The 23,541-nt window shown below is 41.5% G+C and overlaps 2 protein-coding genes across 3 annotated transcripts; both read right to left on the bottom strand.

Annotated features, from left to right (window-relative positions):
* Nucleotides 1–721: 721 nt before the first annotated feature.
* On the bottom strand, nucleotides 722–7,902 carry LOC308304480 (uncharacterized protein). 2 transcript variants are annotated; one of them, XM_080749083.1, is made up of 3 exons: nucleotides 7,810–7,902; nucleotides 5,033–5,119; nucleotides 722–2,169 (listed from the first exon to the last, which is right to left on the bottom strand). In XM_080749083.1, exons 2-3 carry the CDS (start codon nucleotides 5,085–5,087, stop codon nucleotides 938–940), a joined length of 1,287 nt encoding a protein of 428 aa, XP_080605209.1. In that variant the 5' UTR covers nucleotides 5,088–5,119; nucleotides 7,810–7,902; the 3' UTR covers nucleotides 722–937. The 2 variants fall into 2 exon arrangements, with proteins under 2 accessions (XP_080605209.1, XP_080605210.1); XM_080749084.1 differs by lacking the exon at nucleotides 7,810–7,902 and having other exon boundaries at nucleotides 5,033–5,187.
* A 6,245-nt stretch (nucleotides 7,903–14,147) lies between these two features.
* Nucleotides 14,148–22,786, bottom strand: LOC308304851 (solute carrier family 22 member 4-like; the record flags this gene model as incomplete). The annotated part of the gene is made up of 7 exons (XM_080749479.1): nucleotides 14,148–14,287; nucleotides 14,729–14,911; nucleotides 17,692–17,918; nucleotides 19,720–19,778; nucleotides 20,932–21,013; nucleotides 21,733–21,836; nucleotides 22,397–22,786. The coding sequence occupies 7 exons, from the start codon at nucleotides 22,784–22,786 to the stop codon at nucleotides 14,148–14,150; spliced, it is 1,185 nt and encodes a 394-aa protein (XP_080605605.1).
* Between the last annotated feature and the right edge of the window lie 755 nt (nucleotides 22,787–23,541).

The raw sequence follows: 23,541 nt of genomic DNA, 5'->3' as shown, positions 1-23,541 counted from the left end.
ACCAGAATGTTCTAGTTAACAGTAAACTAGTTCTGATGAAGTGTTTATAATGGATGAATTGCACCGGGTCAGCCAGACCTGCAAATATGTCCCGTTAGTATTTTATAAAATAAAATAAAAAATAATAATAATAATACAAACAACAAGGGGAAAAAAAGAGGAAAGAAAAGTGCCACCTTTAATTTGCTATCATATAATCTAATAATTTCATACAATTTAAAGGGGAAAACCAACAATTTTCAACATTGAACAATGTCATTATTATACCTTAGACGAGTTGTGTGGAAATAAGAAAAAAATTCCAAGTGTACATTTTAAAAAAACTGTTCTACCGTATAAGGCTACATTTAACCCTAAGCTATAGGATAAACTCATGGTGTAGTCCCTTTAAAGGAGCAGTTCACCCCAAAATGACTTTTTCTATTGATTACTCAAGCCATGGAGACATGAGTTCAATCATATTTTTAGTTTTTTGTCACATTCCTAAGACAAAAAATTGATTATAGTAAACTTACCTTGACGGTTTCCAGTGCCATGCATTTGGGTCCCCATCCATGGCCATGCATTCGGGTCCCCGTCCGGAATCAATGGGGGTAAATTTACTATAATCACATTTTTGTCTTAGGAATGCGACAAATACAATATATATATATATATATATATATATATATATATATATATATATATATATATCAAAACTTAAGTCTCCATGGTATGAGTAATCAATAGGGAAAATAAGTCATTTTGGGGGTGAACTACTCCTTTAAAATTGAGACAAGAGTTTGATCCAGTGTTATGCACACTGGTATATCCTCAGATTACTAGACTGACAAACTCTTGTTACAATGTTTACAGTGGAAAGGTTTTTTTCTCCAGTATTATACACACTTGTGTGTCGTCAGGTTACTAGAGTCTCTGAAATTCTTGTTTCTATTTTTTACACTGGAAAGGTTTTCCTCCGGTGTGGACATGCTAGTGTGACTTCAGTTGACTTGACGTAATGAATCTCGTCACAATGTTTACAGAGGAAAGGTTTATCTCCAGTGTGGATACACTGGTGTTTCTTGAGGTCATCTGAAAATGTGAAACTATTGTTACACCGTGTACACTGGAGAGGTTTACCTCCAGTGTGGACACGCTGATGTCTCTTAAGGTTAGATGACTGACTGAAACTCTTGTCACAGTGCTCACAGTGGAAAGGTTTGTCTCCAGTGTGGACCCGCTGGTGTACCTTCAGGTTAGATGAATGACTGAAACTCTTGTTACACAGTTTACACTGGAGAGGTGTTTCGCCAGTGTGGACACCTCCACTTGTCTCTCGCCAGTCGTCACGGTCTTCAGTGACTTCGGTGTCAGATTCAACTTCAACTTCAGAGCAGTGCGAAGAGATATCACGGTGGAAAGGTTTTTCTTCAGTGTGGGTACGATGGTGCTTCTGCAAGTTAGATGACCGAGTGAAACTCTTACCGCATTGTTTACAGTGGAAAGGTTTTTCTCTAGTGTGGACAAGCTGGTGTATCTCGAACAAATATGAACGGCTGAAACTCTTGATACATAGTTTACACTGGAAAGGTTTTTCTACAGTGTGGATACGCCGTTGGTGTCTGTTCAGGTGAGTTAACCAACTGAAACTCATTTCACAATGTTTACAATGGAAAGGTTTTTCTCCAGTGTGGACACGCTGGTGATTCTTCACGTCAGTTAACCGAAAGAAACCCTTGAGACAATGTTTACACTGGAAAGGTTTTTCTCCAGTGCGGGCACGCTGGCACATCTTCAGGTCACCAGACTGACTGAAACTCTTGTCACAATGATTACCGCGGAAATGTTTTTCTCCAGTGTGGACACCTCCACTTGTCTGCCCCCAATCATCACTGTCGTCAGTGACTTCAGTATCAGATTCAAGTTCAAGTTCAACTTCAGAGCAGTGCTGTGAAGAGTCGTTTTCATCTTTAACTTCACTTTTCACTGCTGGTAATGTCAACATTGATCCATCAGGCTCCTCTAGTCTTTGAAGTAGCTCCTCCTGTTCCTCTTTAATGTGTGGAGGCTCTGGTTCCTCCTGTTCCTCTTTAAGGTGTGGAGGCTCTGGTTCCTCCTGGAGCAGACTGGGACTCCTCTCCTGTTCAGGAGAAACCTCCTCTTTACACACAACCATGTGCAGGATGGCTAGGAGTAGAAACAAAACATAATAGTCAACACTGTTTCCTAAAATGTAAATCTATTTCCATGTACCAAGCTATTACCTACAAAAAGTAAAGATCCCATACCGGTAACTGACAAAATGAACGATTTAAATCTTTATTTCAACACGCTGCTTAGATTTTCTTCCACGCTTGAGAAGTAAACACCTGAGAGACCAGTATGGGACCTTTACTTTTTGGATAGGATTTTCACAAATGGTAAGAAGTGTTCCTGAACGGCAGAGCTTCCCCGCAACTTTGCGATTGTGGATGACATTTGTGAGTGACCTCAGTCATCTCGGAGCTGTATAGTGGAGGGAGAGGTTCCGAAAGGAGCTAGTTACAAGTAAAGTCAGAAATTCAAAACGTAGCCTTGAGTAAAAGTTTGAAAGTGTCAGTATCAAAATGTACTTTTAGTAAAAGAATAAAATGATTGAAAATAGCAGATCTACAAGTAGATCGTCTATTTTAAAATAGTCACAGTATAAAATAGGGCTAAATGGATGTATTTACTGTATTTAATAAATTATATCTGCACAAACGTTTTCAAATAAATGTAGAGGAGTATTTGGTATTTGGATCCAAGATGTATTTGAGTAAAAGTATTGGAAATTGGAAATACTCAATTAAAGCACAATACCTAAAAATTGTACTTAAAGGGATATTCCACTTTCAACAGGGAAACACCTTATGGGCTTTTCTCCCCACACACACCCATTGTAACTTCAAACTTAATTTTAACCATGGTAGATTCAATAAAAACACCCATTATTTTTCTGGTGACTCATATTACCCTCCTAATACATGAGCAGGCCGTGTTTTATGCATAACTTTTTTCATTTATTTTTAATAATTATTTAGGAAAATAGAAAAAATGAAATACAAAAATAATAATTATTAGAAATAAATGAAACAAGTTATCGAAAAAACACCTGCTCACGTATTAGGAGGGTAGTATGGGTGTAGTATGGGTGTTTTTAATGAATCTGTCGTGGTTAAAATTACGTTTGAAGTTACAACAATGGGTGTGTGTGGCGAGAGGCCCTGGGCCTAGAGGGCCTGGTAACATTTACATCAAATATCTAAATATTGAATCAAGCAAATTAAAAACTGTTCAGGGTGTTCATAAAAGCTTGATTAGACGATAAAATTACCAAAGGTTTTTTTGAAAGTGAAATATCCCTTTAAGTATATTTCTCAAGAAAATGTACTTTACACCACTAAAAACCCTGCACTTTTGCAAGGTTTACAAATCGTCAATCGTCAATTATCATCTACAAAAAATCATAAATGTGACAGCCCTAGTTGCGACCGCCAGGTCATAAGTTACTATGAAAAGCTCCACTGGCCGCCTGTCTGTCCGTCACACGTCATGTCACACTTTTGCCCCTACTCTTATCTCCGCCACCATTGCCCCGTTCCATGCCAAACTTTCCACACACACTCCTTGAATGGCAAATCACAACCTCCGGGTCCGCATCAGTGTGCCGACAGGCCGGTATTCCGACATTAAAACTAACCCTAACCCTAAACTTAACCTCAGTAACCGTGACGAGTAACTAACGTGCCAACGCTAGTCGGAACATCGGCCCGTCGGCATATTGAGCGGACCCCATTTCTCACACGGACCTCTTCTAGTGCCACCATCAGGCCAATTTTTGCAAAACACATTTGTGGACACTGCTCCTACAGATTTTGCCCTAAAATTACGCAAAGCGGTACACAGTTGCAAAACACATTTGTGGACACTGCTCCTACAGATTTTGCCCTAAAATTACGCAAAGCGGTACACAGTATCTCTAAAGTCATCATGTCATGTCATCAACATGGATCTGTCCCATTTCCCATATTCCCTCCTGATTGGCTACCATTGCCTTTTAAAGTTTGTGTATCTGACGTGACGGTCGATTATCTCCCGATTAGGGAGTCTTACTGGTTCTCAAGGCTACTTACTTACCTGCCGATGTAATCTCATGTTTTTGTTTGACAGGAAGTATTTATCATTGGACCTTTGTTGTCAAGTCTGGGAACCCATCTCTATTCCCCCCCTCCAGTAGTGCTTTCGAGGCCAGACGTGCCCACACGGCGTCCGGACAATAATTTTTCCACACGCGCAGGAACGGCACGGAATAGTGCTTGCACTTTTCATGCTAGAATGCGTCTCCATAGATTCGAGTGACGACGTGCCATATATCCTATCTAATCAAATGCTATTTGCATAACAAGTTTACCATGTTTACCAGTGAGTGATGTGAGCGCATCCCCCATAGATTCACAAGCCCAGGGCAGGCTACTCTATTCATATGGATACTGTCTTTAACACCTACTGTGTTTCCAGCGGTGACTGTGTGTGCATGTGTGTGCTGTCCTCATGCATGGCTCCATTACTGTAGTATGTAGGCTGCTGTTTGAGATTCATTCAAAGCAAACTTTGTTTCTCTACTGTAGTGCTGTATTTTCTAATTGAATTAAATGAAACTAGAAAGTAAAATCCTAAGTAACAATGCAAATATAATCAAGACTAGAAAACATCGTTTTTGTTTTCCCACCATTAGATCTGCTTTCTAAATAGCCTCTAGAGGCGCGTGCGCGCATGCCAATAAATGACCGTCCGCCCTGAAAAAAAAAATACCAAAGCACCACTGCCCCCCTCCTATGTTACATACAGTACACTGCTCTAAGTGCTTTGGTCTATGGCCACTCTGTAGAAAATGTCGGTGAAGTTTTTCTTTTGTGTTGCATATTTAATGATGCCTGTGCATATAATATTGACTGATTGAATACTTTACTAGTCAAAATATTAAGTTAAATACTGCATATTATTATATTAAATAGCACAGAATACGTACTGAGGTGTGGGTGGTCTTCAGGTTCCTCCTGTTTAATAGAAATGTCTGGGTTCATCTTCACCTGCGGTCTGGACTCCACACACTTGTCTGAAATGAAGGAATTGAATAAGCGTAACGGCGATTTTCTACATATACACTAGAAACGTATCTGAGCTTTAAAGTCTGAACTATGAACCAAGAACTGTCCTTCAGAGATGTATTAGTACAAGTATACAGGGATGAAAGCTTGATCTCGGCCGAAGCTGGTCTCAAGATAACATGACCAGAACAGGTAAAGACGTCAGGCTTTTATGCTCAAAACTTGCTCCTCCCTTTAGGCCAAAGGGGGACGGATCAAAGGGGAGGGTCATTACAACAGGCTGAGTGGGTTATGTCAGACATGCGACCGCAGTTTTCCCGGTGAACCTGAGCGCAACGGTGGGGGCTGATGGGCAAGGAGGGTCGCGAACTTATGAGAAACAACTAAAACAAGACCTTAAAACCTGGCAAAAACAGTTGCGTGCAGTAGCGCAAGATGACGATAAAGGAAATCATTAAATGGAAAACATTAAATTAATTACTTCTGAAAAGCCTACTAGGCCTTAAAACCTGGCGAATAACAGTTGCATGCATTAGCGCTAAATTAGATGAGGAATAAGAAAATCATTAAATGGAAAACATTAAATTAACTTCTGAAAAGGATTCTACACTAGCCTACTAGTAAAACTAGTGGAACTGCGATCTTGCCACACGTGAATAATTGTGGTTGTAAACAATAACACAGACAATATAAATCCTTATTAGTCTAGTGGGAAGAATGGGTTATCATCATGGCCCCAAGGTTCACCGGGAAAAATCCATATACATATCACAATTGTACAAAGAACCATACATACATTGGCTGTCAATACAATAAATGCATGGTAACTAATGGTTAACTAATAAAGATGAATAGGGTGAAAGATTGAGGTATAGGGACAGATAGAGAGAGAGAGAGAGGGGGGGGGGGGGGAGCGTGTCGCTGTTACTACATCTCATCTTTTCGACACCCGACTCTAACCCTCACCCTAACCTTAACCCTCCGGTCGAAATGATGGGTGTTCGCAAAAGCGAGATTTTCCCAAACCCATTCTGTTGATGTTGATGTACTCTAACTGACATATTATCTTGTTTATTATAGTGATGTTTTATCTGCTTATTGTAAATCGCTTTGGATTAAAAGCATCTGCTAAATGCCTAAACTGTAAACTGTAAACTCTACATCCTACAGCAGGTTTCACCCATCTTTGTATGGGCCTTGATCATAGCAGATGACACACGCATTCATTCAGCCTTAAGTGATACTCCTAATGCACTCTGCATATCTTGTTTGGTCAGTTTAGGGTAAGGTCAGTCACACATACTGTAGATACTATAGCCCTCTGTCTCTACCCTTTCTCTCTCTCTCTCTCTCTCTCTCTCTCTCCCTCTCGGGAAAATCTCGCTTTTGCGAACGCCCATCATTTCGACCGGAGGGTTAGCGACTCACTCCACGGAGGTTAAGGATAGGGTGAGGGTTAGAGTCGGGTGTCGAAAAGATGAGATGTAGTAACAGCGACACAATCCCATGGGTTTGCTGCTCTGACATCACGCTCTGGCTTCAAGTCCCTTTTATACCCATATATTTTATGCCCATATATAGTCGACAATGTGATGTCAGAACATGCCCATATATGGGCATTCCCAGATCACACTTGCATAATTACGTCCTTGTCCGTTCTATGCCCATATATGGAGATCCCTGTCCCGATGTCATCAATATTAAGGGCATATCTGGGAATGCCCATATTTGGTAATGCCCATATATGGGCATGTTCTGCCAATCTCAACAGGCACTGTTGAGATTGGGTAACTGGTCCGATATACATCACTGGCCAGATAGCCAAGAACTGGCGCGACCTCGAGGTCGCATGTCGCCCTGAGGCGTCTTACTAGTTATATACTAGAGGTTCTATGTCATACAGCCGATTCGACCAATAGTGTGTGCCAGCGGCTACGTCATTGTAGTCCTTAGCGGCCATTTCTTGGGTAAAAACACAGGTGTTTCAATTGTTTGATTGCATAGAACTAATGCTATAGTCTAATCAGAACACCTGTGTAAGGCTGTGTTTACCCAAGAAATGGCCGCTCTTAGAACTACATTTGACACACGTAGGCTATATGTCTGAGTCAAATGTTGCTGGTTAGTCAGAGCAACTGGTGTACCCGTCCCATCTAAATTAATGGGATCAGTTTTTTTTTTCTTTTACACAAACAATTTATAATCAGAATGTGATAGGCCTACTCAGAATATAGTGGGGATAGCCAAATAGGAATACCGGTAAACACTAAGGGTTAATGGTGACCGTTATAAGTAGTTTTAAAAGAACAAGCTTTTATCAAGAACAAGTGGTGTCATTCCAGAGAGTAGGGCTTATCACAAAAACTCAATCACCTTTTGTTTACCTTATCATCAGGGGAATGGTCCCATTATTCATGCATACGAATCTGACATTGAAATTGAGTGAATAACAAAAGGACTGCCAACGACCCCCCTTGCTCCGCTCCCTCCACTCCATAGTATGGGCGCGAGGAGTGAAAGCCCTAAAGCTATAAACCTGAAACCATAGTTAAAGTAGCCTGAAACTCATATTGGACTATTGCCCCCCTGCTGCTGCCGTTAGCTTACTAGCAAGCAAGCTGCTATTACTAACAATCTAGCCGGCTTAAACCATTATGACATGCAGTATGTATGGATATAAGTACTTTCAAGTACTTACATCGTATTGTGTTATTTCCAGAGTCAAAAGGGGAAATTGAAGATATACTGTCTGTCGATGTGGAGCGAGTCCGTGGAGAAAACGGACCTCTCAGCTCCGTCAGAAAAAGCAGATGATAGAACTGTTAGTACAACTACATGCACAAATGGATATTGCTGCCCCCCGCTGTTGGTTTCGGGTACTGTCGGTACTGTCCACTGACTGTAAACGCTACGGCTGTGACCTTCCATGCATGTAGAGAAGAGAACATCCACCTAAGAGTGCTACAGTTAGTCCAAAAAAATCATGTAGTAAATAAATTATGTATTTTTTTTATTCATAATAAATAATGTACTTAATTGATCAATTCATAATTTATCACAATTTTGGACATGACATTATAAGAAAATTCTTACAAATAGTGAAAATATTTGGTGTACAAGCTCACAGTAAATCAAGATGAGATGCATTTTGAGCTTGTAGATACGCCATTTTCACTAATCTTGCACAACTCAGTCAATACGATAGATAGATAATGTACCGGTATATACAGATACACACAGAGTATATATACTATTGGATTATTCTGAAGAAACATTGGATTAATCTGAAGAAAATCACAGCGATAGATAGATAATGTACCGGTACACAGAGTGTATATATACTATCGGATTAATCTGAAGAAACATTGGATTAATCTGAAGAAAATCACAGCTTTGAGCTTCCATCACTGCATATTGATGCTGCACAGGTCTGATCATGTCTCATAGAAATGCAGGTTACAACATATACCATACCATGTATTAAACATGGGTTATAAACATTGTGATACCTTCAAGAATCTGCAACCAGTTATATTAAACTATTACGGAGCCGCCCTTAAACATGTGTTAAGGTTCCGTATATGCAAATATATTACAACTTCTATGATAGGCTACATTCATAATGTAGGCCTATGATGGATTCTCACTGTGACAAAGCAGCTTTGTAGTAGAAATATATTCATGCAGAAGAGTATAATGGAATCATGGAGAGTCACAGAGAAGAGAATAATGTAATACAGTTCAGAGTTTGGTTATTATACCAGAATGTTCTAGTAAACAGGAAAATAGTTCTGTAAGGTAAATTGATTATTATCGATGAATTGCATTCAGTCAGCCTAACCTTATGAGATTTTATATTATTGTGTGCTGAGATGCAAGGCCACAAGAAAGAAGGTATAAAAACACACCCACAATCCTATTGTATCAGTCCTCTCTGCAGATACGGCTCCGTTGGTATAGTAACAAATGTATATAGATGTACAAAGGTGTGATGGATAGCTGCATTTATGCTTACTGTTACCACTTAAAATAGGACACATGACGAGTCCTAACGGAGGCCTCAGTTGACAGGATCAGTATGAATATTCAAAATATGTGTCTGCTTTTCTATCCACCTCCCTACCAACATACAGGTGTTTCATTTGATCCTCCAAGGGAGCTAATTTATAGTAGAATGTGTGTTTCCCTTGGTGTGAATCAACTGGTGTCTTTTTAGATTTCTTAAACAACTGAAACTCTTGTCACAACGATTACACTGGAAAGGTTTTTCTCCAGTGTGGACATGCTGGTGCGTATTCAGGGCACTTGACCCATTGAAACTCTTATCGCAATGTTTACACTTGAAAGGCGTTTCTCCGGTGTGGATACGCTGGTGTATCTTCAGGTGATCGGAGTTAAGGAAACTCTTGTTACAGTGGTTACAGTGGTAAGGTTTTTCTCCAGTGTGGAGACGCTGATGTCTCTTGAAGGAACCCAAGTGACTGAACTTCTTGTCACAATGTTTACACTCGAAAGGTTTTTCTCCGGTGTGGACACGCTCGTGTGTCTTCAGGTCATCTGACCGACTGAATCTCTTGTCACATTGTTTACAGTGGAAATCTTTTTCCCCAATATGGACAAACAGGTGTCTCTTCAGCGGACCCGACTGACTGAAACTCTTGTAACATAGTTTACACTGGAAAGGTTTTTCTCCCGTGTGGACACGCTGGTGTATCTTAAGGTGATGCGAGTTGTGGAAACTCTTGTTACAATCTTTACAGTGGTAAGGTTTCTCTCCAGTGTGGATAGGCTGATGTCTCTTCAGTTCAGACGGCGAAATGAAACTCTTGTCGCAATGTTCACAGTGGAAAGGTTTTCCTCCAGTGTGGACGTACTGGTGTCTCTTCAAGTCATCTGACTGAGAGAACTTATTGTCACAATGTTCACAGTGGAAAGGTTTGTCTCCAGTGTGGACACGCCGGTGTCTCTTGAGACGATATGAACGGCTGAAACTCTTGTCACACAGTTCACAGTGGTAAAGTTTTTCTCCAGTGTGGACACCTCCACTGGTCTCCCCCCAATCATCATGGTCTTCAGTGACTTCAGTGTCTGATTCAAGTTCAAGTTCAACTTCAGAATAGTGTGAAGAGATGTCTTCTTCATCATCAGGCTCCTCTGGTCTTACAAGTAGCTCCTCTTGTTCCTCTTTAATGTGTGGAGGCTCTGGTTCCTCCTGGAGCAGACTGGGACTCTTTTCCTGTTCCTCCTCTTTACACACAACTATGTGCAGGATGTCTAGGGAGCAGGGGGGAAAAAGATAGTGAACACTAGATTCCTAAAATGTAAATCTATTTTCTTCGGTCACCAGACCATTCGCCTATAACTTATTCGCCTTAACAGATTTGGTCCTTTCGCCTGGCTCTTTCGCCGTTGAGGAGAGTCTTTTCACCACCGTTGAAGAGCCATTTCGCCTAAATATTCAAGGTTCCGTCTTTTTTATCATTTTGCCTGGCTTAAAATGTTAAGTTGGGTGTCTTTAACTAGGCAACGATGACACGCGATGCGGCGCACATGGCTGGGCTGCCACGCCATGGGCAGACAGACAGACAGGTAGACAGACAGACAGACAGACAGAATTTGGCACAGAGCAGAGGAGCGCAAACCAGACACAGAAAGTTTATGCTTGCAGGGGGATCTGCACGCCTCCCACCAGAACAATTTTGCTGCATATCCTATATATTTTACAAACCTTCTTCACCATAAAGCAACAGTAGTAGGCTATCTTCCATATCACCTTTTCTTCCATGTACAAAGCTATGGCCTACTAAGACTGACCAAAAAGTTACTAAATAAGAATCTGCCTATGCCTGGACTAATTTAACAAGCCAATGTGCCGATCAGTGTAACATGTATTTTGTATGCTTCCAGTAGAGAAAGCAAGTATTATAATCTTCTCATCTTGTAATCTGTAATAAACTGAAATATGACCATGACTTGCAGCACATTATATCAAAGTGCAGCCTGTAAGCTTTCTAGTGACATGCCATGCACTGAAATCTGGAAATAGTTGAAGAAGATATACTTATTTGAATGTTATTAACCACTTAAAGACGAGTTGAAATGGCTTTTTGCAACCATATTTTAACCTAATTCATAATAGTAAAAGAATTAGCACAGAGGTACAGTAAAACTATTTGGCCAAAAGGATAACACAAAATGTCCTGGGGACCTACAATATCCAGATGATATCATTGTCATGATTATATTTTATGCCAAGATTATCGTGTAGTTAAAATACGCACTGAGGTGTGGGTGGTCTTGAGGTTCCTCCTGTTTAATAGAAATGTCCGTGGCTGAGTCTGGAGAGTTCATCTTCAGCTGCAGTCTGGACTCCACAAACTGGACTGAAATGAAGGAATTAGATAAAGACTTTAATTACTGGAGAGTGGAGACCCAGCAGTGGTGTCAAGAATAAACAAATCTAGAGTGTCAAGTTGTGTCTAGAAAGCAGTGCAACATATTCTGTTAATAAGTAAGTTGCCATTTTGCCAAATGGGCAAGTTACTTTTTCATAGAACAGTACAGTACGTATTTTAAAGGGGGCTTTAAGAATCATCTTTAAAAAACAAGTTAATATTTTTATGATGTCAGTGAGATTCAGTCCACTCAATTTCTTTCTTCACTCACTGTATTCTCAATCTGTTCCCACGAAGGCAGAGGCAGCGAAGCTGGTTGCTCAAAGCTTTATCTGTCTTCAGGTTAAAAACGGCGACAGACTGTCCCACAAAACGTCCAACTGGGGTGAGTTAAACCTTCACTAGAAAACGTCAGTTCACTTGTAATGGACAGTGACTGTTCTTGATGCTAGACTTAGCATTAGCGTTAGCCCACAACAACACAAACAAACAGTCTTGAACCCACCAAATTCCTCTCGTTTCACAACGTGCCAGGCCAGACTGGCATTCTTTACACACAGTGGTTGCACATGGACACGCAGTCGCAGACATAAGTTACACACAAAGGTTTCTACACTGTAAACTTATTATAACACAGCATTTCTCTGTGTGATGTTCGTTCAATCAGCACTCTGCAGCTGCTCTGTATTAGTGGATGGATGGATACTATCCGGCGGACGAGAGAGAAGGACGGACACAGTCCCCGTCCTTCCCTCTACCTCGTCCGGGTTGACACACACACACACACACACACACACACACACACACACACACACACACACACACACACACACACACTATGAGTTCCCTCTGTACTGTAGCTCTAAAATGTGGAAGAAATAGGGTGTCCAAAAAGTGTCATGGCCATGGGCCAACTAATAAGTGCGCTTGCTAAAGTGAGCCCACAATAAGCAGCATCAAATGGAGGCATTTTGATTGATTGATTGATTGATTGATTGATTGATTGATTGATTGATTGATTGAAGAATGTAATAGAAGTTTACACACTAACAAAAGTATAATTTCTCATATGTTCTCAAACATTTTGGCACAGGGCACCCCTGTAAATAATGTTTTCATCCACGCTAGCCTGAATGACATTGTTACGTACTTTACAGCACCCACATTTATGTCATATTGCGCATAAATATAGAGCCCTGAGGGTCTCCGCTCAACCATGTGGGGCTTTTGAGTTTTTGAGAGGTACGAACTGATTATGACTGTGTGTATGCATGTGTCTTTCCAAGGGTTTTCCCATGGTATCAAATACTGATATTTTGATCCCTGTCCTGTGACGTCAAGTCTATTATCATCATCATCAGCAGCACCGCTCACTTCCTTTTTTATATAGCACATATAGCACATAAACATAAATATGTAAATATTTCACCTTAAAATACAGCATATCATGAGGAAAACTTGAAAGAACATCTGTTTCCATTATGATAGATTAAAACTAACGTTTCACTAGGAGAGACCAAGCATCAGACAGAAGGAAGGTCATAACTACACGCAAGGGTGCAGTGTGCAGCCACGGCGCCCGAACAGCATGGGGAGCCAGCACGGTCATCAGGGCTGCGGCATGGATGATATTGGGGATGCTGGAGTGGTCATATAAAGTCACACCCCTCGCTTATACAAGGGCAAGCATGGAGTGTGCGGCTTGGATGGCCAAGGGCATAACATGACATTCTGAATGCTTGGTCATCTAAGTTCATCACTACACACAATTGTGGTGTGTGGGGCTTAGATGGCCATGGGTGCGAGAATGACATTTGGGGTGCTGGCGTGATCATCTATGTTCAGCACCACACGCAAATGAGGAGTGTGCTGCTTACATGGTCAAGAGCACTGGACAAGGGATGGCAGGTGTGATTAGGAGGGGTGCAGCCAGGCCTGGCGCTACGGGGGGGCCTGGGGGGGCATTGCACCCTCAGTTGCAAGTTGTGCCCCCTCAGTTTATATATGTAAAGTCAAGAAAATATCAAAAACAACACAAATATTGGCTGATTATTATTATTATTATTATTATATTGTATTATTATAAAACTGGCATCTGTTGTAGGTATTATAGATTTATAAAATGAATATTCATTATTACTAGCCTATATAAAAAAAAAGATGTGCCCCCTCACAATTTTCAAAAGCCCCCTTTGTCATTTCATCCTGCATCCGGCCCTGGGTGCAGCCCATGACGGTGGTTCTGGGGGTGTCGCGGACCCAGATACTTTTGCTTAGAGGACCAAGGCACACGTCTTATTTCCATTGAGCTCCTTTTTTTTCTTTCTCTGCTGAGGTAGGTTGCGAGAGCACACCGGGAATCTGTAGAACAGGATAGAGGTAGCAAAGAAGAGGGAGGGAGGGTGGGTTACTGGAATACCACTGTGATTGGTAAGGCAGGAGTTGTCAGTATAACTGGAGATGGCTGAGCACTGGGTGGGTTGAACTGAAGTGATATTGACAAATTCCAAATATTATCAAAGCATCCTTGCTGCACCCCTGGACTTCTATCACCATACCCACTTTGAGAAACCCCGTCATAGAGGCTGCGTGTGAATCGGTGTGAATGAAGTACATTGTAGTAACTTTGGGGGATTTGAACCTACCCTTGACATTTCTGCATCTGATCCAGTGTTTCTGGAAGGTCCTTATTGAGGGTCTCAGGAAGGAAGAGGTTGGCCACAGATGAGCTGATAGTGAGACTTCCAATGAGAATGTATGGTAGATACTTATTGTAAGCGCCTGTGAACACACACAAATACAATGCAACCATTTGTGATAAATAAACATTTCCAGAGGGCACGGTATTATATTCTCATACTATTATTATCTGTAAGTGTGGCATAATCTGTTAGTCCAGTACATTGCACAAAAGCAATGTTATAAAAATGTACACTGCACAAAAGCAATGTTATAAAAATATACTTAAAGTACCAAAATTATGTGTATAAAAATGCATTTTTCAAAAATAGCCTATCTAATAGGTCACTGTTTATCTATTATTAAATAAACATGACACTAGTATGTCGCAGGGACCGATTAGGGAGTCTTACTGTTATAAAGTAAAGTATGAGCATTGAGCAGTGACAATACTATGGTATACACAGCCTGGTATACCTCTTAAGTGAATGACTCCAATATAAGTCTCAGGTGTTCCATACAGTAACAGCACATAATACTTACCTAAATAAAGGATGTAAGGAGCTGTGATGCTGCCAATACGGGCAGCCGAAGAACAAATGCCCATGCCCATGTTCCTGATTACGGTGGGGTAGAGCTCTGCCGTGTAGATGTACACTGTGCTGAAGGCCATAGTGAAGCCAAATTTCCCAATCATTTCCATGGCCACAGCAATTTCAAGATGGTCTGCAGAGGAGGGAGATTTAATTCCGAAATTAGATTGAGACCATTTGACAAGATGTGACACCCATTTTGTAAGAATTATTGCCGGTGTGTGAATGTAAAAGTGACACCAATAATGAGCATGGGATTGATGGCTTTAAATGTTATTTAGGTAGTTGTATAGTGCAGTAAGGTACAGCTAGGGCCTGTGTGGTGAGCACACTCCTGTATGCCTGTGAGACATGGACACTCAAGGCTCATCAGTAAAGGAGAATATGCCTCCCATATGCACTGTCTTCGGCAAATACTCTTCGGCAAATACTCTGCATCTCTTGGGAAGACAAGGTGCCCAACAGGGATGTTCTGGCCCGTGCAAAAATACCCTCCACAGTTTAGGCATTTAGCAGACGCTTTTAATCCAAAGCGATTTACAATAAGCAGATAAAAAACATCACAATAATAAACGAACACTCCGGATGCGCCCGACGCGCCCACACACCAAACCGTCAATGTCTCCCAGTGCCCACGGCGCGTTTATATTAAACTGTACTGTATATGGGGCAGCCGCGGCTGAAGAGAAACACTCCAATTCCCAGAATGCAACGGGAGACAACGTGATCGGGAAGTCTCCTGATCATAGGAGACGCAGTTGCATAAATTAGAAGGCACGGCTTGTGATTGGCTGGAGCGGAGGTCTGGAGCGCTCGGCTGTGGTCACTTGGACTGCGCGGGCGGGTGTGAATGCGTTTATCCTTGCCCAGGCCGTAATAACGATTGCATTCACCACGGCTTCGTAACTCGCGCGGCCGGCCCTGGCCCTGGCAGGACCAACGTCCGCTGGCCTTCGCGCCGCTTGCAATGTCGTGGACAATAACTGTGACATCTCTAATCATAAAACGAGCGCTCCTTCAAACGGCGTCTCCTACGGTAGGAATAATAGCATACAGGCCAGTGTTATGAGATTCACAAAAGTGGATTTATCTCGTAATCTAACTCCAGATCACGTTCATGTTTAAAACAAGCCCTTCTCTACAGGCCGTTCCAAAATTGTAAGATTGTAATTTTTCTGTTCTGAGTGAAAGTAAATACTTTCGCACAAAAATTCCGGAAATACTTGGATTACATTTACTCAGATTACTTTTACCCCGAGCCTCCGATATAAGAAAAAATCACACTCGTGTGAACTGAGCGGTGGAGGCTGTGTGTGTGTGTGTGTGTGTGTGTGTGTGTGTGTGTGTGTGTGTGTGTGTGTGTGTGTGTGTGTGTGTGTGTGTATGTGTGTGTGTGTGTGTGCGTGCGCGTGCATGTGTGTGTGTGTGTGTGTGTGTGTGTGTGTGTGTGAGTGTGCCTGGCCTGAAAAACAGCGCCCCTCCCTTAACATGTGTGGTCAGAAAAGGTACTGCAGGCTACATACAGACACGGACGGACGGACGGACGGACGGACGGACGCATACCCACACACACGGCCACGTATAGGAGACGGTGTGACCACCGCTCAAAAATCTATAGAATACCGTGGAACTCTACGATTAAATCATTGTTTAATCAAAGTCACCCAGTGTGTGTTAAACGTCTTCACTTGCTGGGTCATGTGTGCCGTATGGAGGACGGCAGAATCCCCACAGACCTCCTATGGTGAGCTTGTTTCGGGAAAGAGGTCACGAGGGCGTCCACAGCTACGATACAAAGATCTATGCAAGCGAGAACTGAAAGCCACACATATCGACACAACCACATGGGAATTGACAGCAAAAAACAGACACCTGGGCAGCGTCTCATGTCTGCTTCATTTGGAATAGTCCATGAGTTCTGGGCGGGAGCGCTTGTTTCCATTGACCATGGCGGAGGCGCGGCATCTGAGGCGACCTTGAACCACGTGAGACACCGCCGAGCGAGCGGTAGTGAGCGAATCGCCGTGTCTAGCGTAGCGAAGGTCGCATGAACCAACTCAGCGCCATCCGAGTTTCATACACTGGGGTACAGAATAGTAAATCTTTCGGCACCTCCGCGCTGTCCAAGCAAACAAAAAGGAGTGCTCTCTAGCTCCGGTTCTCCTCTTTCCTTTTCGTTTCAGACATGCTTACTCAGTGGGCGGAACTAACATATAAGGAAAGGTTAGAAGTTTATTTAAGGACCTCAGACACAGCCCTGGAGGCTTGATGGGAAGCCAAATGAACAATTTAAAAGGAATTTTGTTTTATTTCCCTGTGGGTGCGCAAAAAAAAAATCATTGTTTTAACTAAATAAGCTTTTATATTTAAACATTAAGTTTGTCATGCAAACTGACCTGAAAGTAGAACATGGATTGTGAAAGATGAAGGCAAATGGGAATTTGTAGTAATTACTTTGTTTGATACTGTATGAGACATTCTGTTTGGGGTTGCGTATTAAGGCCTGTCCATACTTTGACCGAAACCGCCATTTTCGGTCAAAAGGTCCTTTTCTACCATAAAATTATATCCCTCGGGACTTCTGAAAAGCATTGGACCGAACGAGAGTTCGGAAATTTGCACGTCGGAAAACACAACTCACCGAACATTTCGGTCGAAGTATGGAGAGGCCTTTAGCCTGGTCTGATTATGTTTTTATAACCACTGGCAATACTTAATACAAGATAGGTACAAGTTATATGCCATCATGCAGATAAACATTTGAATCAATGCTTTTGTGAGATTAGGTTAAAGGGGAAAGCTACCCATTTCAACATTGAACTATGTCATTAATATACCTCTAAAGTATATTAATGACAGTTCAATGTTGAAAATGGGTGGTTTCCCCCTTTATGTGGGTTTCATGTAACACACAATTAGACTTGCCTTTGGGGACGATTTGGATAAGCAGGAGAAACACTCCTCCGGTGATGACGAATGAGGACAGCATTATTCTCCTGGAACATTTCTTCAAAAGCCATGTAGTTGCAATATAAGCAGGGGCCTCAATGGAGGATGATATGAAGCAATTTAAGAAGGGATCTCCGCTTAGATTAGAAGTATTCAAGGAGAGTCCAAAGTAGCCCATGACTACTGCCACCCTTGAGAATAAAAACAAATATTCAAAAGTTAATCACATTAGTTGTTTGTTGATACCTTACATTGTTTTATCAAGCACATTCATTAAATACAATTCACTTTTTGCATAATATTCTTTTAATCAACTTGAATCTTTAAGAATGCAGATATGTGTTAATGTTAAACCTTCTCTTTAATCAGAATGTGTGTGAATGCAAAACCTTCTCTGTAAACAGAAAGATGAGACTGGGACTCACCATAAAATCATCATCAAGAGTGTGATGCAGCTTATGTTTCTGGATTTCAGAATATCAAGGAAGGTGTATTGTTTTGGTGTCAGTGAAACCTCATTCTATAAAGTAATACAAACAAGGCATTTAACAGGATTAGTGTCGTCATTGAAAAATAAGCTAAGATTTCATGGGACGCTTCCACTAACCAGCATAATGGTCCTTACCTCTGCCTCTTTAAAGATCACCAGTGGTGCTTCAACCTTGTTTTTCCTGGCTGCATACCTCAGTATGGCATCAGCCTCCCTTGTTCTGCCCTGAGTGAACAGCCAACGAGGAGACTCTGGGAGCAACCTGCACAAACAATTTGTATTTACTGGGTGTTGATTTTATAAGCTATAACAGGAGTTCTCAAACTTTAGTAATTCAAGGCCTACGTACCTGCTGTGTGGGAAACTTTATTTTGTATTTTTGAGTTTCTATTTTAAGAGTCTGGGAAATTCCGAAAAGTTTGGTATAGGCCCTGCGTGATCTAAGTAGGCCAATAGAGGCAGGTTGGGGCAGGTCTTTTCATAACCTGAGGTACGTTCGGATATAGGAACTAGATCCTAAGTCCAGAACAATATGCGCTGTGATCTGCCAGTATTCACGTTTTACTGGTCTCTCCAATGAACTGTAGCGGCGGATGAGCTGTGATTGGCCAGAGGCACTTTGAGTGACAGTTCATCCCAAACATGATTTAGTATTCTGACCCTATCGGTATGTAACAGAGGCACTGAGTAGGCTCAAGCGACCTTCGCAACGCTCGGCAGGCCGACAAGCTCGCTTTAGCTTGCTCGGAAGTGTCTCACATGGATCAAGGGTTTGAGCCACTCAAGGATTTGATTGACTTTTGAGTTGATCACTTCCAAACAGTACTGTATGCCTTTAGTCAGCAGTCAGCACCTCTCATAGACCCCTGCAGATATGAGGAACTTACCACCATAATGGGATGTAAGCCACAGACACCACGGAGAGAATCGTAAGAAGAATCCTCCATGTCCTCACACCAAATGCAATCGGGGCCATCATCGTGTATCCAATGCATTGGAAGAGAAAGGACCCCAGTGTTGCAAAGAGCACCCGCATAGAATTGCTCAGCACCTCTGTCCCTGTGGAAGACAATATAATCCAAAGGAATCACAGTTACCTCCAGTACTGTTCGGGTCTTTTTGACCTGTTTTACATTTTCATTTGAATAAATAAATAAAAAGGTAGTTCATTTAGACACTTCAGCTCAAAATAAACAAACCATTTACTATTTATTTAAGTATAACCATTTGCCATTTATTACAATAATATTGCATTGAGTTTGGCGGTGTGACTCTGCTCATGTGATATAACAGATTTATCTGTGTACCCCTAACACCGAATCTGATATCAAACCCCCCCAGAGCAGAGCATAAATTACAGATGTACGTAAACAAACATGAACTTCCAATAATTGCCACAATCATAGAATAACCTGAACGGACTAAAGTGTCAGGGTTGATGTGTGATAGTAAAGTATCAGCAAGAATAAAAGGGAAGACGTACAAGACGACAACACTCTCACTGAGGAAAAGACGGGAAGTAGAGCTGGGGGTAGCAGAGACTAAGATGTTGAGGTTCTCTCTGGGAGTACCAAGGATGGATAGGATCAGGAACAAGTACATTAGAGGGCCAGCACATGTCAGATGTTTTGGGTGATAAAGCCAGAGAGGCCAGACTGAGATGGTTTGGACATGTACAGAGGAGGGATAGTGAGTATATCGGTTGAAGGATGCTGAGGTTGGAACTTCCAGGCAGGAGGCCAGAGGACAGGGTGAGATGGAGGCAGATGAATTCGCTGTGGCAACCCCTGAAGGGAACAGCCGAAAGGAAAAGAAGAATCTGCATTTCATCTTATTACATTACATTCTATTACAACTGAAGCTAAATGCCACAGGGAGGAGGCCGGGGAGGTGGAGGCTTTTTCCAACATCGACAGCACACAACCTGCTTTGACATCTGAACATCATATGAATTGTTTGGGATTGAGACAAAGTCAATGTATGATGATGATTTGCTAACTTAAAATTTATATTAGGATTGTTTTTGAAACCAAATATCCCACGTGTCAAAATGAACTGCGAACAGAACAAAGGTGAAGTGAATCAAAACAGAACTTAAGGGTTGAGTACAATTTTCATATTTTACTTCTACTCCAGTACATCTCAGGCAAATATACTTTTACTCTACTACAATTATTTGAAAACTGTAGTTACTAGTTACTTACATCTCAGAGGCAAATGTACTTTTACTCCACTACAATTATTTGAAAACTGTAGTTACTAGTTAGTTTGTAGATTTAGATTATTATAAAACATTTCAGCCCTATATACATTTCTGTGATTTGAAAATAGACGTTCTACAAGGTCTACAAGGCCTACGTCACATTTCTTTTTATGCATTTGAAAACATAGGAGGAACTTTCTACACTTTCTACATGTGGTGCCAATACTTTTTCTACTTATACTCACGTGAATTTTGAATTATGGACTTTTACTTGTAACAGAGTATTCCTACATTGCAGTATTGATAATTGTATTTAAGTAAAACATAAGTTTTCCACCACTGGTCATTTCACAAGAACAGTCAGTAATCGACTGTTCTTGTGGTGATTGGGTAAATTAGATAAGCAAAGGGTGACTGAGGAATATATACTGTACTTACCAAGTACATATGTGGAGACGCATATAGTTATCTGACAGGCTCCAACAAGAAAATGGACGACACAGAACATCACCCATGAGTAGGAGAAGGCCAGAAGCACGCCAAATAAACAATGACATCCAAGTGAGGAGAAGACAATCTTTTTCCTCCCAAACCTACATGGAACAGAAATAATTGTTGACAACAAAGCAAATTTTTAATGTAAATGACAATTCAAAACTTCAACACGTCTCAACACATTAAAATAGGGACGCCAACAAACTTCTGAATGGAATATGAAATGAAAGAGGTGGTGACATCATGAATGCAGGGCTGGCTGGGCCATCTTTAAGCATTTGATCCACTGTATTGCCATCTTCTGTCATGCAAATCCATTACATAACAGTAGATGGAGCTGTTGTCATGGACAAAGATTGTTCCTGTTTGTACCAAAAAGAGTCATACAGAGTACAGAATTTGTGTTCTTTGCATCACATTAATAATATCATACATTGGCTACATAGGAGGAAATCATCTTGTAAGGTACTGCAGTCATAACTGCAGCAATACAAGAACCTGTGTTTTAGGCGAATGGAGACGACCTGGACACTCCAACATGCAAAACTGAGAGATACAAGAAATCACCAATCCCATACATGTGCAGACTCTTTCTTAAATGATAGTGGATTCTACATTTGTGTTTTTAGCTTATATGGACTTTTAGATAGGCAAATGCATTTTTAGATTTTATGATTTTTATTGTAATCAGCAAAATAATTCAGTGTTTTTTAATGGCACCTGTCTTTTTTTAAACATCTGTGATAACCCAACTCTGAAAGTTGAATAAACATAAACATAAACATAAACGAGAAAATTACCAAAAAAATTAAAATACCTGTCAGACAACTGTCCAGAGATTAAGGCCCCAAACAGGAAGCCCACAAACAGAGCTGAGGTTGAAACCGGAACCATCCACTGATTGTCACACACAAGGTCCCACTGTTAGGAGAGATCATTCTGGTGATTCATTTACACAAGAAAAAAAGAAAGACAGCAACAATGACACTGGATAGAAGGGGGGGGGGGGGACCAGATTTGATTAAAAAAAAAGGATCCCAGCAGATTTGATCTTTTCTCACAACCAACAATTCCTTATGCAGAGCAGACACGTGAACACATGCCCCCACCCCTGCCGTGCGCGCGCGCACACACACACACGCACACGCACACGCACACACACACACACACACACACACACACACACACACACACACACACACACACACACACACAAACACAGACATGCGCATCTACAAACTTACAGCACATCACCAGTTGTAGATCGGCTATTTCTTTTTTTTTTTTTATAGTCCGGTGTTTTTTTTATCAAATTCAGAAACTTGGTAAACTTGCACAGTTTTGGGCCATTAACATTTTCAGCACACACACGCACTCACACGCACGCACGCACACACACACACACACGCACGCACACACGCAAGCACGCACACGCACACCCACACGCACACGCACACACACACACACACACACACACTGACCTCCGTGACTATGGTGGAGTGGAAGACGTCTTGGCTGTAGCTCCATCCGTCCACACAGCTCTCCTGTCTCAGTTCAGTGAGGTTCACATCCTGACCGGGGATGTAGCCCAGAGCAGACAGGTTCCTGACCTCATCCAGTCTGTAGCGCCGGCATCGGCTCTGCCCCTCCTGTCCGTTCACCACCTCTATGGGAATGATGGCCTTCCTCCACGCCGCACTCAGGTTGGCCTCGGGAATGAAACAGTGGTGTTTTGGGGTGGCGGCGATGAATACACTATTCAAACCATTGAGTCCGGGGTACAGGAAGACGACATTTATGAGGAAAAACATCCTCCAGAAATAAGGGCCAGTCTGCCCCAGGAAGGCCGTGGCATCATCGTATTCTCCCATTTGTTAACGAAAAAGAAAAGCCCTTGGATGAAAAAGAAAAACTCAGGCTAGAAAATCCCAACAAACCTCTGTAATCCTCCCAGATACCAGGCTTGGAAGGTTGCTGAGAACCTTCCAGGTGCAGTATGGCACGTGTTTCACCTTCAACTCCAATGACAGTTATACCACACGTGCCATAACCCATTAGAGTTGTGCCTAACAAGCCACAAGTTACTCATTAGAACTTAAGTGAGTGAGCAAACCCACCTCATTGTCTTGATTTGACCAAAGTACAGTCTAGTGGCAGAGTCAGCAGGTACCCCTGTGGTAAAAGTACTCACATCTTTTACTCAAGTAAAAGTATCAATACTGCAATGTAGAGAAAGTAAAAGTCCAGAATTCAGAATGTACTTGAGTAAAAGTATGAAAGTATTGTGTACTTAAAGGGATACTCCACTTTCAACAGGGAGCAGTGGTAGGGCCTCTTTCCACATACACACCCATTGTAACGTCAAACTCCATTTTAACCATGATAGATTCATTAAAGTGATCCCTAACTAAAAACACCTCAATTATTTTATTTATTCTAGAAATAGCTAATCTTTCACTCAATAGGGGAAATGCCCGTCGCAAGTTGATGATGTCATAAATGTCAAGTGTGATCTATCCCTATTATGGAATTTATGGCATGCATGTGAAAATAAAAACAAACTTAATACTTCCTATGGTTAATATGAGCATCAAATCAATATTTCAAATGTGTTTGTGTTTTGTTT

This window comes from Nannobrachium achirus, assembly GCF_963921795.1.
Source record: "Nannobrachium achirus genome assembly, chromosome: 19".
NCBI classification, from domain to species: domain Eukaryota; kingdom Metazoa; phylum Chordata; class Actinopteri; order Myctophiformes; family Myctophidae; genus Nannobrachium; species Nannobrachium achirus.
This window is presented reverse-complemented; position numbering and strand designations above follow the sequence as displayed.

Bases quoted from the DNA above. Each gene is read 5' to 3' on its own strand.
- LOC308304480 (XM_080749083.1), bottom strand. From the start codon at position 5,087: ATGAACCCAGACATTTCTATTAAACAGGAGGAACCTGAAGACCACCCA. The intron at 2,170-5,032 runs GTACGTATTCTG...TTCTACTCCTAG, and splicing joins TGAAGACCACCCACACCTCA to CCATCCTGCACATGGTTGTG.